The following is a 14386-nucleotide window of genomic DNA, read 5'->3' as shown; positions in this document are numbered from 1 at the left end:
TTTTCTTCTCCTCTCTCTCTCTCTCTGTTTCTCTTAATTCACAGAGCAGTAAAGAAGCCCTTTCAGAGGTCAATGCCACTGGAGTGGCTATGCTTTTCTCTGCCGGGACATTTCTTTATGTTGCCACCGTACATGTCCTCCCCGAGGTGGGCGGAATGGGGCACAGTCACAAACCCGACTCCACTGGCGGGAGGGGCCTCAGCCGCCTGGAGGTGGCAGCCCTGGTTCTGGGTTGCCTCATCCCACTCATCCTGTCAGTAGGACACCAGCATTAGGCGTCAGGCTCCAGCCTCAGTCCGTGGCCGTCCGCCATCAATGAGAACAGCCAGCGCGCGCGACAGCCGCCCACTTCCTCAGTCTCTTGTCTCACCTTGCCCGTCTCCACCTGTGTTCCCAGAGTCCAGAGGGAGGTGAGATTCAAACCTGGAGTCACAGAAAGCTTTTAGAGGAGAAACAACACACCGAGACTGGATGTGGACGTTCCGTTGTGTCGTTTTTTAAAGGGCCCGTGGCGTGTTGAGTTTTGACGTTTCTCTTAACCCTATTCTCAGGGACGATGGAATTGCATTTGAAGGAAAAGCGGAGAACTGCATACTCACAACGAAATAGTAATTATGAAAGGACAGTGTTCTATAATTAAGCTAAATCTCTTCCTTAGTTTAAAGGCTCTGCCACTTACTGTATCCATTGATTTTTAACATGGTTCTCACCGTGTAGGACTGGTGCTTTAGCGTCTATGCCATATGCCTTGATCAAGGTCATCATGTCCACTTGTCTTAGATGCTAAAGATAATTGTAAGTTATCTGGGGCAAGGGTCAGGAAAATGACAAGATACATTAAAAGCTGACTTTTTACTCGAGAGCCGTCCGTCCGTTGGAAAGGGGGTGTCTGGAGAGACTTAACACCTCCCCTCACATCTGCCTCTTAAAGAGAGCATGCCACTCTGCCGGGCGGGGCCGCAGCGACGGACTAGCATCTGAAGAGGTGACTAGTGTTTCTTTTCAGGTTCTCTTTTGCAGAATGCCTGCCTACCGCCCATTCTTCCAAAGGGGCCAAGTTCCGGTAGGTCCACGCTCTCCCAGCCTTTCCTTCGAGAACAGATCCCAAAGTACCTTTTGAAATTAAGGGGTACTCCTTTGAAGTGAATTTGGATAGTAACTGACCTCTTTGTAGTAATCTTTTTAAAACTAAGATTACCAAAACCTATGTGGTCCCTTTTTGTTTTTGTTTTTCCTTTTCAAGTATTTATCTCAGCAGACCGGCAGTCCCTCGGGCAGAAACACTCGGTGTCCCGTGGGGAGTGCGAGGTCAGCATCACCTAAGCACCTGCAGCAATGAAGAAAGTCACCACATATCACAAGTGGGAAGCGTTTGTCTCGACTTAAAGTTTGTTGAAATCATGTCTTGTCTCTTCGTCTTTTCCACGCTTTCCTCCCGACTTTTCCCTCCAGCTCCTCCTCCCCCCTCCTGCGCTGCTCACTGCTGATGGCAACGTTAGTGTTTGTGCGAACTGAACCCTCATCAGGACAACCACTTTTTGAACTGTGATGATGAAGATGACATTGTTCTTTATTCCCTTCAATGAAGTTACTTCCGTGTCAAATGCAACTCTGATCAGCCCTTAAAATATCACTTCCTCGTATGTGAGATTACACAATCACTAATATTCTGGGAATTTAAACAATTGAGAAGGTGCAAGTGTTGAGCAAACTAGGATGATTTTTCCATATTTGCCAAAACCCCTGTAAACTTTGTGTTATCAACTACGTGTATGATACTGTGGTATTAATTTATTTTGATTTTCGGTACCATTTCAAAAACACATCATATAAAGAGGGAACCAAGACCGTTTTCTTCAGGGCAGTGGGTTTAGGAGTTCATAAAATGTCTTATATGTCGTCTATGCCAGCATGCCTATAATTTCTTTATTTCCTTCCTAGATTTGTCACTGGGTCAGCAGCTATGGAAATAGACCTTGCGAGCCCTCTGCTGGCTGTAGACCAAAGTAGCATAAATAGGACACGGTTGTGTATAGTGGCGGGCGGCCATTGCATACATGCTTAAAATCAATGGAAGGTACTGCGTGGAGAGTCTGAGTGACTTTCTTGATAGCACCTCTGACTTCTGAAGAGTCCAGGGGCTTCATGTGGTCCTTCAAGATGGTTGCCTTGATTCTCCCTGGAAATTTACTTTGCTAAATAAATAGTACATTGTGGTGTCTGGCTAGGTTTGAATAGCAGCACTTTGTGTTGTACTGTTGCGTGCAGTGAGGAGACATTTGTTCCGCTGGCCAAAGCCTCTTTCAGCAGTGCCTTGCCATCATGAAAAGTGTGGCTAGAATATCTTGCTGGGCAGGTGGGGCCTTGAACTCTGGCAAGGATTGAACCATCAAACTTCCAAGTTTACCTTCCCCTCTGGACCTCCCATTAACAAGCAAACCCTTCCAGGCCCATCAGCTCTCAGAAGCAACGGGCTTTCCCCAATTTTAAAGCTGCTGCCCCAGGAAGTACCCCTGTGTCTCCTGGTCAGCAGGGGACCGAGCACAGAATGGCAGAGGCCATCACCAAAGGAAGAACTCGCTCGTGTTGGGCAGGGTCCCAGAACAGGCCATAGCAGTGCCATTCACTGGTGCATTTCCGTCCCATTTTCCTCTTGTTGAAAATTGCCCCCTCCTTAGATTAGATGCCTTAATGCTCTCACACGTTTGGAAACCTTGGCAATACTTAAGTTGCCACCATGATCCCATATGGAATTATTGGCAACCAAAGAGATGCAGCCAGTGGTGAAAGGCATGGTCCCTCCTTCCTCATGACCAAAGTTCATCTTCACTGCAATTTGACTCCCATGTCCTTGGTCGGGATCAGTTTCTTCAGGTTCCAAATGCACTACGAAATGGCAAATTAAATTGAAAAACACTACTGACCCACTCCCCTCCCTTGTTTCCCAGCGAGTCGCCCCTCGGGCCCCATTCCCCCGAAGCGGTGATGTTCCAGGTCTGGTGGCTTCCCTGCACCACTGTGTAGACAGTTGGAAACAGCACCACCTCCAAAGGCTATGTGTTCTGTCTTCCTCGTTACCTTTTTATTTCCTTGTTCAAAACAGCCGAGTCAGCCGTGTTCCTGTGTAACGAATTTTTAGAAAAAGAGAGGTGGTCGTTTTGAGGGGTCAGTTCTTTGTCACGAGGAGACCATGGAATTGTGTTTCTTACCAGCCTGCTTCTAAGTGTCACTTCCTGGTGTTTCTCTTTTTTCGAGGATTAGACCTAGGAGGACACCCCAGCATCGGAGCAGATTATGCCCCTCAGACACGTGGTAGCCGGGTACTCCACACGGGAGCTGTCTGCCAACAGCACAAGCCCCCACAGAATGTTCTTGCCTCCTGGGCTCCCAGACCCCTTGGGAGATTGACAGTAATGGCCAGATTCTTCTAAAACCACCTCAGTGCAAAGTGATCTGCAGGGGAGCCGTCTCCTTGCGTTAGAAGATTTCTGCCCAAAACAATGATCCCAAGAGCACTGTTAGGAGATGCTATGAACTTAAAGCCAATGATGTAGCCCTCTTTGTAGCTGAGACATCCAGATCGATCACCTCAGGGGACTTGAGGGGACTTTGTGACGTATAGGAAAGGAGACACCCATGGGGAGTTCTCTAGATAGGCTCAGCCTAAACACAAGGAACTTGGCTTTGATCTTTTTTCTGATAGCACCTTCTAGCAAGTTGAGGGTCTCCTGGGTTACAGCTGCAGTCCCCTTGGTTCAGTGGCCTGAACAGTGATTTTCAGTGTCCCCTTTTCTGGATCCTTTGTAAACATGAAATCATTCCATGGATGGCTGCCTTATAATGTTGTCTCTTTCCACGTCAATTGTGAATGGTTAAAAAAAAAATTTTTTTTGCTGTTTTCTGATTTGTTTTATGATATTAAATTTTTATTAGTGCATCTCTATGTGAGTGGCTCATTACTTCCTCTCCTGGCAGCTTGCTTCTCTATTTGATGACTAGACTTGACCCACTTCTGAACGTCAGAAAAGGTGAGGAAAATCTTTGAAGAGGCACAGAAAGATGTGCCAACCATATGCATATCCTTTAGGGAAGGAGGAGGGGAGACAGAGGACTCAGTACACCAAGTGCCCCCAAAAGATACTAATTCATTGACTTTTATTTTGCTTTGCCATGGTTTTTAGTGAACATTACTTAGGAAGGTAGCTGTCTACTCCCAGAAAAGAGAAGGCCCAGATCCCAATCACGGTGGGTTCATTTCAAAAGGCAGAGCTGCTCTGTGAGGATACAGAGGCTGAGAGCAACCAGCCCTGGAAGTAGAGATTTTAACAGAAGTGCAGTTTGTAGGGGCGCCTGGGTGGCTCAGTCGGTTAAGCGTCAGATTTCGGCTCAGGTCGTGATCTTGCAGTTCGTGAGTTTGAGCCCTACGTTGGGCTCTGTGCTGACAGCCCGGAGCCTGGAGGCTGGTTTAGATTCTGTGTCTCCCTCTCTCTCTGCCCCTTCCCTGCTCACATTCTGTCTCTCTCAGAAATAAACTTTTAAAAAAAATTTTAAAGTGCGATTTGTAAATTTGTTTCTAATTCTTAACAAGCTAGGGTAGTGTCCTACAGTGCGGTTTTTATAATATCAGAAATAAGCAACCTTGTGTCCAATCCCTAGGTCTAAAATGCCCTTTCCCGCTTGTTGGGATGAGCACTGGATGTTATATGGAAACTAACTTGACAAACTATACTTTAAAAAAATAATAAAATGCCCTTTCCCCGAGCTCCTTCACCTCCTTGCAGTCTGGATCCTAAAGTCTCCTTCAATTAGGCCTCCTGTGACCACCCTGTTTAAAACATATATGCCCACCCTGCCCCAGTGCTTTCTACCCTATTCTATTATTTCTTTTTCTCTAGCACTGGTCACCTCTTAATCTGCCTTATAATGTATATCCTTACTGTGTCCTTCTTCCCTGCCAAAATATAAGCTCCAGGAAGCCAGGTTCCCAATAAATCTGTGTTGTTACATGAATTGGTGTGCCGAAGAGGCACTTTCTAATCTGTGGTGCCCCCCCCCCACTTTCCTGGCACCAGCTGTCCCCCTAATCAGTGTCAGAACCAGCTGCTTGCCTTACTTGCAGCCCTGCCCTTGCTTGGGAGCAAAGAGGTGAGGAGCCCGTGTGTGGGACTGCGTGTACAGGTGGGAAGTTAACTGGGTTCGGGCTCCAAATCCATGGCAGGCTAATGTTAGTAGGTACCGTCTCACTGACTGAGGGACCTGAACATCTGGATCCCACTTCTGGCTCAGCTACTGATTTCTGTTGCAGTGTTAGCCATTGCTTGCCCAGTTTGTAAATTTGGGTCGGAGCATCAGGGAAAACATGTGTCCCATTCTGACTGCCTTATTTATAGAGGGATCCAGACAAATCAAGAGCCATCAGAGGAGGAAGCCAGGGCGTTTGAGAAGGTGTAGAAGGAACTGGAGGTTTGCCTTCGTCTGGAATGTTCCTAGGGACAGAACTTGATACCCACCATCAGACTTAAAGGGCTGTCAAGTGTAGGAGGGCGTAGATCCCTATTCTCCAGAAGGTGGAACAGGACATAGCTGAGCCCTACCTCTTCATTCAGCAGCGGTCAGTGAGCCCTTCCTACAGACGGGGTGCTCGTAGGTGCTGGGTGTTCAAAAGGGAGGAGGGGTCACTTCCGGTCCTTAAAGAGCGAGCGATTCGGACAGGGATTCAAACAAGAAAACATAGTCGCCATGACTGAGGTGAGTCCTGGGAGGCTGAGAGAACTCCTTGGGGGCAAAGAGCCCAGAGGCTTCGGGGACAACAGCCAGGGGGAGAGGAGGCCTGCGCTGAATTCGGAGGCAGGAGCAGAATGAGCTGTGAAGCATTGGGAACAGTTGTCCGAGAAGGAGGACCTCCATGGCAAAGGCCTGGTGGCACACGACAGAGAATGTGGACTGTTCACAGAAGGTGCCACTGGCTGGCGGACAGGAAAGGCAGCAACAGCTGGTGTGTAGGACCAGTCGGTCCCCTAGGTGACTGTGCTTCCAGATTTAAAATTTCACAGATAATGGGGCCCAGCCAGGGTCTCCCTTCCAGCCTTCCCAGGCGCAGCCCTGGCTGGCTGGCCTCTGACTTCCTATCACCAGTCAGATGGTTCATGGACACGGTCGTCCAGAGAGCCTTGCCCTCCAGTCTTCTTTGGCACCTCAAGGTGGAGCTTGGAGACTACCCCCCCATCCTTGCTTGTCTCCCCCACTTCCTGGCTGGGGCCAAAAACAGGGTCCCCGCTCCCTACTTCTGCACATCTGTGTTATGTACAGAGGACCAAGTAGGTGCTCAGTCTTGTTTCTATCCTGTGGTTCTCCCTCCCCCAAACCCCTGTCCCCTCCGCTCTCTGGTTCACTCAAGGGGACATATCTCGGAACACGGAACCTCTGTGGTCACCCTCCACCTCTTCCAGCCCTCCAGCCCCTGTGTGAATCAGGTGTCCCCCTGTCCCAAGTGGGAAGGTAAGAGAAGTAGCAGCTGGAGGGGCAGGAATGTTAAGCAGCAGATCCTCCTTTCTGTATTCTTGCTTGATATTTGGAGAAACCAGGAAAGAACATACACTGTTGGACCTGGCGAAGACAATCCAAGGGTAGCACGATGCTGAGAGTTCGCAGGGCCCCTTTTTGATATACGAAGCCTCGAGGGTTTCTAAGTCACTTGCCCAAGGTCCTTAATCAAGTAAAGATGGAGCTAATGCCGGGGCCCAAGCCTCTGACCCAATGAATTGCTGATTCTGTTCCAGATGAAAAGCCAGCACCCTGGCTCTTCCTCAGACGTTCTGGAAGAGTGTGTGAGATTGTAACAACAAATGGCTTTGGGACATCCCCTCTCCCCCGATGAAATGAACTCCCTCTTAGAAGCCAGCTTAATGTATACATTTCAATCTACACATCACCCACAAGGGGGAGCACTGAATACCTTCAATGTTCCTGAGCGGCGTGCAATGCCTCTAGATGCCAAGGGACCTTGTCAGTGCCGTGAAGCAGCTGGCAGGGCGGCACGTCCTTTGGGCCACCCCCTGACACACTTCTACCCGGGCAACCCTGGGTGTGAGCAGTTGAGAGGCAGAGGGAGGGCAGAAACCTAGCGACTGCTGATGAGAACAGAACTATCTCATCAATGCAAGAAACTCCCAGCTCAGGGCATCTCCAGCGCAGGACTGTCCGGAGACAGGGCAGCTGGTCTGTGCCTGCACATACTCTCCTTTGGCTCCCCCGCTCCCTTAGGCCTTTGGCCAACTGGCTTCCAAGACTGGTTTCCAGTGTGCGTTTGGCACCCTATCGCCCCCCGCCCCTGCCCTCCTGGGTTCCCCTGGCTGACGGGGGAGGGGGCAGCCAAGCCCCTGCAGGTAAAGGAGCCTCAGACTCATGCCTGGCCTTAGAAAATGCAGTCAAGGTGGGATACAGTTCATGTGGCCTCATGAAAGATGAGTCATCTGAGGTGAATCTTAAAGTAAGATTTGGAGGAAGATGCGAAGAAAAACATTCAGGTCTGAGGGAACAGCAAGTGAAAAGGAGCTGTGAAATTTTGGTGGCTTCTCAGAATCTCAGAACCAGCGAGAGAGCACCGGGGCAGAGTGTGAGGGAAAGAGATGTGGGAGCCCGGACGATAGGTTGGGACGAAGGAATGGAGATCCAATGCGGCTGAGAGAACACTAAGGCCCAGAGATGCCCAGTGCTTGCCCTCAGTTCACACAACCGATGGCAGGGCTTGAATTTTAACCCATCTGAATGCTAAAAGCAGGCAATACTCCTGCCATCTAAAGATTGCTTTCTTAGACATTGTCCACCATTCCACAGATTCTGTTTCGTTCTCATGAGGGGAAACTGAGGCCCTGAGGGGTCGGGGCTCCATTTAGTTTGCAAATAAACAAGAAATGGCAGCACCTGAATGGGGCCAAAGTGAAGACACATTAGTTCAGTAAGCGTATGTTGAGCACCTACTACATGCCCTGGACTCTGTCCTCAGGGAGCTCACAGTACAGTCTGGAAGGAACATAGAGGAAAACTCCAAACAAGGCAGGCAGATGCACGCTAGAACGGGAGGAGGGGCAAAGGTCCCCAGGAGTCAGGCAAAGATAGCCCGAGAGATGGTGGTGTCATTTAGGCTGAATTAGTGCCTTAACCTGTGGGGCCCAGGACAGGAGGCTGAAGGATGGAATTAGGGTTGGAGGAGGGACAGAGGCTCTATGAGAGAGACTTGATGCTGCAGCAGGGCCTGGCCTGGAGCCCGGATCTGCCTGCCTCTTCTGCTTCTTGGCCCCTTAGGGACACTTGTGCTGTGCTAGGTCCAGCCATCAGTCTGACACCGGTGCCGGGGCAGCTCAGGAAACCTGTAACAGGAAGGTTCCAGGGTCCTTCACCTGCCACCGGCCAGGCCTGCCTGCCTGAGAGGGGGGTCAGGGACAGAGAGGGCTGGGAACTAAGGAGGTGACATCATGGGAATATTTGCTCTTGTCCAGGTTTTTGGGCAGGGAGGCCCCAATCACCATTCCCTGTGTGAGAATGTCTTCCTGCCCATTCCTGACTAGAGTGTTTAAGGAAGGCTCTGCGTCTGGCTGACTCTAGCTGAAGGGTAAGATCAGAGAGCTGGGTCCCAGTCAATAGCCACACAGTTCCTTACGATGGGCTAGTTCATGGGTAATGGGCACACCTGTTTCATGGAACAATGGTGACTATCCTGTGTGCCTGCAGACTCCGGATGAAGGCAACACATTATGATAATGTATGTTCTTTCATACGGGAAAGGAAATAAAATGAAAAGGCAACCTAAGGAATGGGGGGAAATATTTGCAAACCATATATCTGGTAAGTGTTAATATCCAAAATATATAAGGAACTCATATAACCCAATATAACCCGATCAGAAAATGGGCAAAGGACTACAATAGACATAATCATACTGAGGCAAGGCTGTCAGTACAGGCGCCAACTGAGATGTTTATGTACAATATAAACACACCCTCTGATGATTTTAAGGGGCAAGATATATGGTGTCATCCCTCCAGGAAAATACCTAAGCCAGGAGTGGTATTGTCTCCTGAGGCCCAAACCACTACCGTGTCGTTACTAAATGAAGATTTACCAAAAGACAGCAAAAACAAAGGCAACGAAAGCAAAAATAAACACATGGGACTACATCAAACCAAAAATCTGACAAGCAAACCATCAACAAAATGAAAAGGCAGCCTATGGAATGGGAAAAGACTATTTGTAAATCACTGATCTGATAAGGGACTAATATTCAAAGAACACATAAAACTCGATAGCAAAAAAGTATAACCCAACTAAAAAGTGGACAGAGGAGCTGAATAGTTATTTTTCCAAAGAAGATATATGGATGGCCAACGGGTACATGAAGAGGTGCCCAGCATCACGAATCAGGGAAATGCAAATCAAAACCAGAATGAGATATCATTTCACACCTGTTAGCATAGCTATTATCAAAAAGACAAGAGGTAACAAGTGTTGACAAGGATGTGGAGAAGAGAGCCCTTGTGCTCTGTTAGTGGGAATGAAAACTGGTGCAGCCACTATGGAAAACAGTATGGAGGCTCCTCATAAAATTAAAAATAGAACTAATATACGATCCAGCACTATCACTTCTGGATATATATCCAAAGGAAATAAGTGTCGTGAAGAGATAGCATTATTCACAATAGCCAGGATATGGAAACAACCTAAGCATCTGTAGATGGATGATGAATGGGTGAAGAAAATGCAGTACATTGTACACAATATTATTCAACCATAAAACGAAGGGAGTCCTGCCATTTGCAACAACATGGATGAACTTGGAGGACCCTATGGTAAGTGAAATAAACCAGACACAGAAAGACAAATGCCCTATGACCTCGCTTATGTGTAGAATCTTAAAAAAACAAATTCATAGGGTGGCTTATTTGGTTGGGCATCCGACTCTTGATTTCAGCTCGGGTCATGATCTCACAGTTTTGCAGGCTCAAGCCCCGCATCAGGCTATGGGCTGACAGTGCGGAGCCTGCTTGTGATTCTCCCTCTCTGCCCCTCCCCCACGCTCTCTCTCTCAAAATAAATAAACTTAAAAAAAAAAAAGTCAAATTCATAGAACCAGAGAGTAGAAAGGCGGTTATCAGGGACTGGGAGTGGGGGAAAGGGCAAGGTAGTGGTCAAATGGTACACACTTTATGTTATAAAATTAGTAAGTTCTGGAGAGCTAGAGTACAAGCGTGGTGACTATAGTTAATAATACTGCATGGGGAATGTAATCTCACAGCCATAGCTGTGTCCCCAAAATGGTAAGCATTTTCCAATATATACATATATTAAATTATTATATTGTACACCTTTTAAAAAAACATGTTGGGGCGCCTGGGTGGCTCAGTTGGTTAAGTGTCCGACTTTGGCTGAGGACATGACCTCACAGTTCATGAGTTCAAGCCCTGCATCAGCTGGGCTCTGTGCTGACAGCTCAGAGCCTGGAGCCTGCTTCAGATCCTGTGCCTCTCTCTCTATCTGCCCCTCTCCTGTTCACACACGGTCTCTCTCTCTCTCTCAAAAATAAATGAACATAAAAATAATAATAATAAGGGGCGCCTGGGTGGCTTAGTCGGTTAAGCATCCAACTTTCGCTTAGGTCATGATCTCACGGTTCGTGGGTTCGAGCCCCGCGTCGGGCTCTGTGCTGACTGCCAGCTCAGAGCCTGGAGCCTATTTCAGAGTCTGTATCTCCCATTCTCTCTGACCCTCCCCTGCTCACGCTGTCTCTCTCTCTCTCTCCTAGAAATACATAAAAATATTTTAAAATAATAATAATAATAAAAATCATGTTGGGGCACCTGGGTGGCTGTCGGTTGAGCGTCCAACTTCGGCTCTGGTCATGATTTCACGGTTCATGGGCTCGAGCCCCGCGTCAGGCTCTGTGCTGACAGCTAGCTCAGAGCCTGGAGGCTGTTTCAGATTCTGTGTCTCCCTCTCTCTCTGACCCTCCCCTGCTCACTATGTCTCTCTCTCTCTCTCTCAGAAATAAATAAAACATTAAAAAACTTACAAAAAAAAAAAAAAACTTCAGCTCAGTTCATGATCTCACGGTTCCTGAATTCAAGCCCTGTGTTGGACTCTGTGCTGACAGCTTGGAGCCTGGAGCCTGCTTTAAATTCTGTGTCTCCCTCTCTCTCTGCCCCTCCCCCTGCTCGCACTCTGCTTTTCTCTCTCTCTGCTTCTCTCTCTCTCAAGAAATAAACAAATTTTTTTAACTAAACAAAAATCATGTTGTACAACCTAAATATTTATGTCAATCATAATCTCAATAAAGCTGAGGATAAAGTAAAAGCCGAAATAAAAAGGAAATGTGTGTTCATTATTCAGAGTCTGTCCCTGAGCACAGTTGAGAGGCTGGAATTTTATGGTCCAAGTAGCACCATGTCTTCATTTCTGCAGGAACTTTGAGCTTTAGGCAAGTTGGCAATTGAGAGGAATTACTAGGAAAAAAGGAAAAGGCCGAAAGGGAGGTGTAGCATCTTCCCAGACTACACTTACTGGGGCAGAGTGCTGCAGTGTCACTGGTAGGGGCTTAGGAACCAGACCCAATCCAGTATCTTGATCACGTCACTTCCCTCATTCTACACATATTTGGGGGCCTCTCAGGCTCCAGAAATGACAGGGAGTAGTAACCTTAGGCAGACAACCTTTTTAAACTTCATTCTTCTCACCCAGAAAACAGAAAAGAATCCATACCTTGTCGGGGACGTTTCACAAATTAAGTGAAATGGGTAAGATGCACACGAGCTACTTAGAACATCAGCTCTAGGTCTGAGCACGCGAGGCATTCAGGACCCTGAGCTTCTGCCCTTGGCTGATCTCACCCGGTTCCTGATACGATTGAGCAACACTGGCCAGCACTTGGCCTGGGCCACTGGATGGTCACCAGCTTGTTCTGTCTTCCTCAGAACGATCTGCCAGCCGTTCAGCCTTCCCACCAGCTAGGGCAGAGGACGTAATGGAAGCAGAAGAGGCTTCTCCCAAGGTTCACGTAGTATTATCTGGGCTGCTTAGTTGAGGGGAGCAGAAGCCACTTGATGTGTCTAGCAGTCCATCAATGAGCCATCAGGCTGTTCCTCAGGTCATTCCACCCCCGTCTCAACCACCATTAGCTGAGGTCTGTTCGGGTGTCCTGTGGGTAGAGGGCATGGGCAGGGATCGGCCCCTCTTCACCACTGAAGAAACCTGTGCTCTTTTTCTTCCGTTAAAGACACGGAATCTTTCCCCGGGAACCATCTGGGCTCACGCTGCCCTTCTCCTTGGGAAGCCTTTCCTTTAAGAGTGATTCCAGGTACCCTGCCTCTGTCCCTCCTGGGTCCCATGAACTCATCACTAGTCTTTCACAAGCAGCCAAAGCTGGTTCTGACCTGATTAAGCAGAAAAGGAATTAATATGTTAAAAGGATATTGGCAGGGCTGGAGAACAGGCCTGCCCAGACGTAAAGCTACCAGGAACGCACCCCCCAAAACCACGCGGACGCAGCGCGCTGATGAGAGAGCTAGCTCCTGCAGCCGAGCGCTTGCTGCCGCTGTCTCCGTGTGTGCCCCTGCCCGCCGCGGCCACTGCAGCCAGTGTGGACACTGCTGGCCACGTGGGGAACGCAACCCCCCAGCCGCAGCCCGCCCCCAAAGTCACGTGCTCTTAGCACCACCTTCCCTCGAGAAACCGATGCCCATGCAAGCTTTTTCCTTCCTGTCTGTCACCTGCATCTCGAAGTCCTGTCCTAGTACCCCTGAGCCCTGAACTCCACACCACAGGCTTCAACACAGGTTTTCTTGATTCCGTCTGAGAAAAAGCACGACTCCCAGCGTGGGAAACTTTCCGTGCAATAGCACGTGTGTCCAAAAGAGCCCCAAAGCGTGTGAGGTGTCCGCTCTGCACACTCCAGGGGCTCCGTCATCTTGCTGGTCCTGTCTCGTCCCACCTGGTGGACCCAGGCCCGGGGCGCTGTATTAGGGCTGGACCTGAGGTGTCGGGCAGGGGTATGTGAGCCATGAGGGGCCCCGGGGAATTCAGATGGGCCCCTTCGGACAGCGAGCACCAGGAGGCGCTGCCTCCGCTTGGGAACTCCAGAGTGGACTCCTGGGTTGTTAGACCTGGGAAGGCCTTGGGGAGCATCTAGCGGGGGTCACAAACCCAAATGCCTACAGGGAGGAACAGGCAGGTAATAAATGAACACAGCAAGCTGAGCAAAGGACAATAGTAGGGTCTGTGGAGAAAACCATTTTAGGCAGTAAAGATAAAAAATTTTTTAAACATTTTATTTATTTCTGAGAGAGAGAGAGAGAGAGAGCGCGCGNGATGGCAGTGGACCCGGCAAGATGCAGGAGGGATCTTTCTGGAGTGAGGAAAATGTTCTGCATCTTGCTTTGGCTGGTGGTTACCCTGCGTATACGGTTAACAAAGACACTTCCTCAGACAAATACGAAAGATAATTTTTTTTACCTGGGCAAGTTACTAAAGTACATCTATAAACCGGCGTGGCTCTCAGGCTACCCATTCGCAAACTTCCGTTCCAAACCGGCTTCTTTCTCTCACACGGGCGGAATCAGAGCCCCCCTGAGGGGGAAAGTGGTCTTCTCCAAGGGCGCGGAGGTGGCTCCTCGGCCTGGGGAAGGGCGACCGCCCCGCGGCGCAGCGGGCCGACTGCGCAAACTCACTCCCCCGCCTGCGGAGCGGGGCGGGCGGGCCGCGGTCCCCTGGGCTGGGCAGCCGTCCGCCCGGGCGTGAAGGCGGGTGGGTCTCCCGGAGCGGAGCCCGAAGGAGCGGCTGTGATTGGAGCGCCCGCCCGGCGCGCGGATAAATCACGGGCACAGGCTGCACTGACGCTCGGGACTGGCACTGAATGCCAAATGCCGACGCAGACAACCAAGTTCTGGGAAAAGGAGTCTGATCCCGGCAAGCCGGCGGCGGTGCCAAGCGAACCCCACCTGAGGGGGCGGGGAGGGCAGGGAGCCTGCTCTCGGGGCGGGCGCTTGGGGCACTTAGTGAAGTCTTACCTGGCCAGCGCCCCCCCCTCGGCCCGAGGAGGCGCTGGCATCTCTGCTTCACAGGTGCGGGAAGCAAGGCTCCCCGCAGCCTCGCGGGGCTGCCGAAGGACTGAGGTGGGATTCCGAGCCCGCTGGTCTGACACCAAATCCTTGCTCCAGGCTCTCCTCCACCCAGATCGAGTAGGTGTCTCCAGGAGAGAGTCCAAGCCCCTCGAAAGCACACGAGTTCCCAGTTTCTGTGTAGGCCCTGCCTGCGCGCCAGAGGAAACCAGGGGTGGGTACGCGGGCGGGAGGGGTGCGGAGAGTCGGACGCGAGGGATGGGGGTGGGGAGAGGCTCGGC

General features: G+C 49.9%; 1 protein-coding gene across 1 annotated transcript in view; it reads left to right on the top strand.

The window, feature by feature from the left end:
* The window catches only part of SLC39A9 (solute carrier family 39 member 9), a 45695-nt gene extending 41758 nt beyond the window's left edge, over positions 1 to 3937 (top strand). The window contains exon 7 of the mRNA XM_077767100.1: positions 45 to 3937. Coding sequence (XP_077623226.1) covers positions 45 to 275 — 231 coding nt within the window. The 3' untranslated portion in view covers positions 276 to 3937. The remainder of the gene's footprint in view (positions 1 to 44) is intronic.
* Positions 3938 to 14386: the final 10449 nt, after the last annotated feature.

Source organism: Crocuta crocuta, unplaced genomic scaffold (genome assembly GCF_008692635.1).
Source record: "Crocuta crocuta isolate KB4526 unplaced genomic scaffold, BGI_CrCroc_1.0 scaffold55, whole genome shotgun sequence".
Taxonomy (NCBI): domain Eukaryota; kingdom Metazoa; phylum Chordata; class Mammalia; order Carnivora; family Hyaenidae; genus Crocuta; species Crocuta crocuta.
This window is presented reverse-complemented; position numbering and strand designations above follow the sequence as displayed.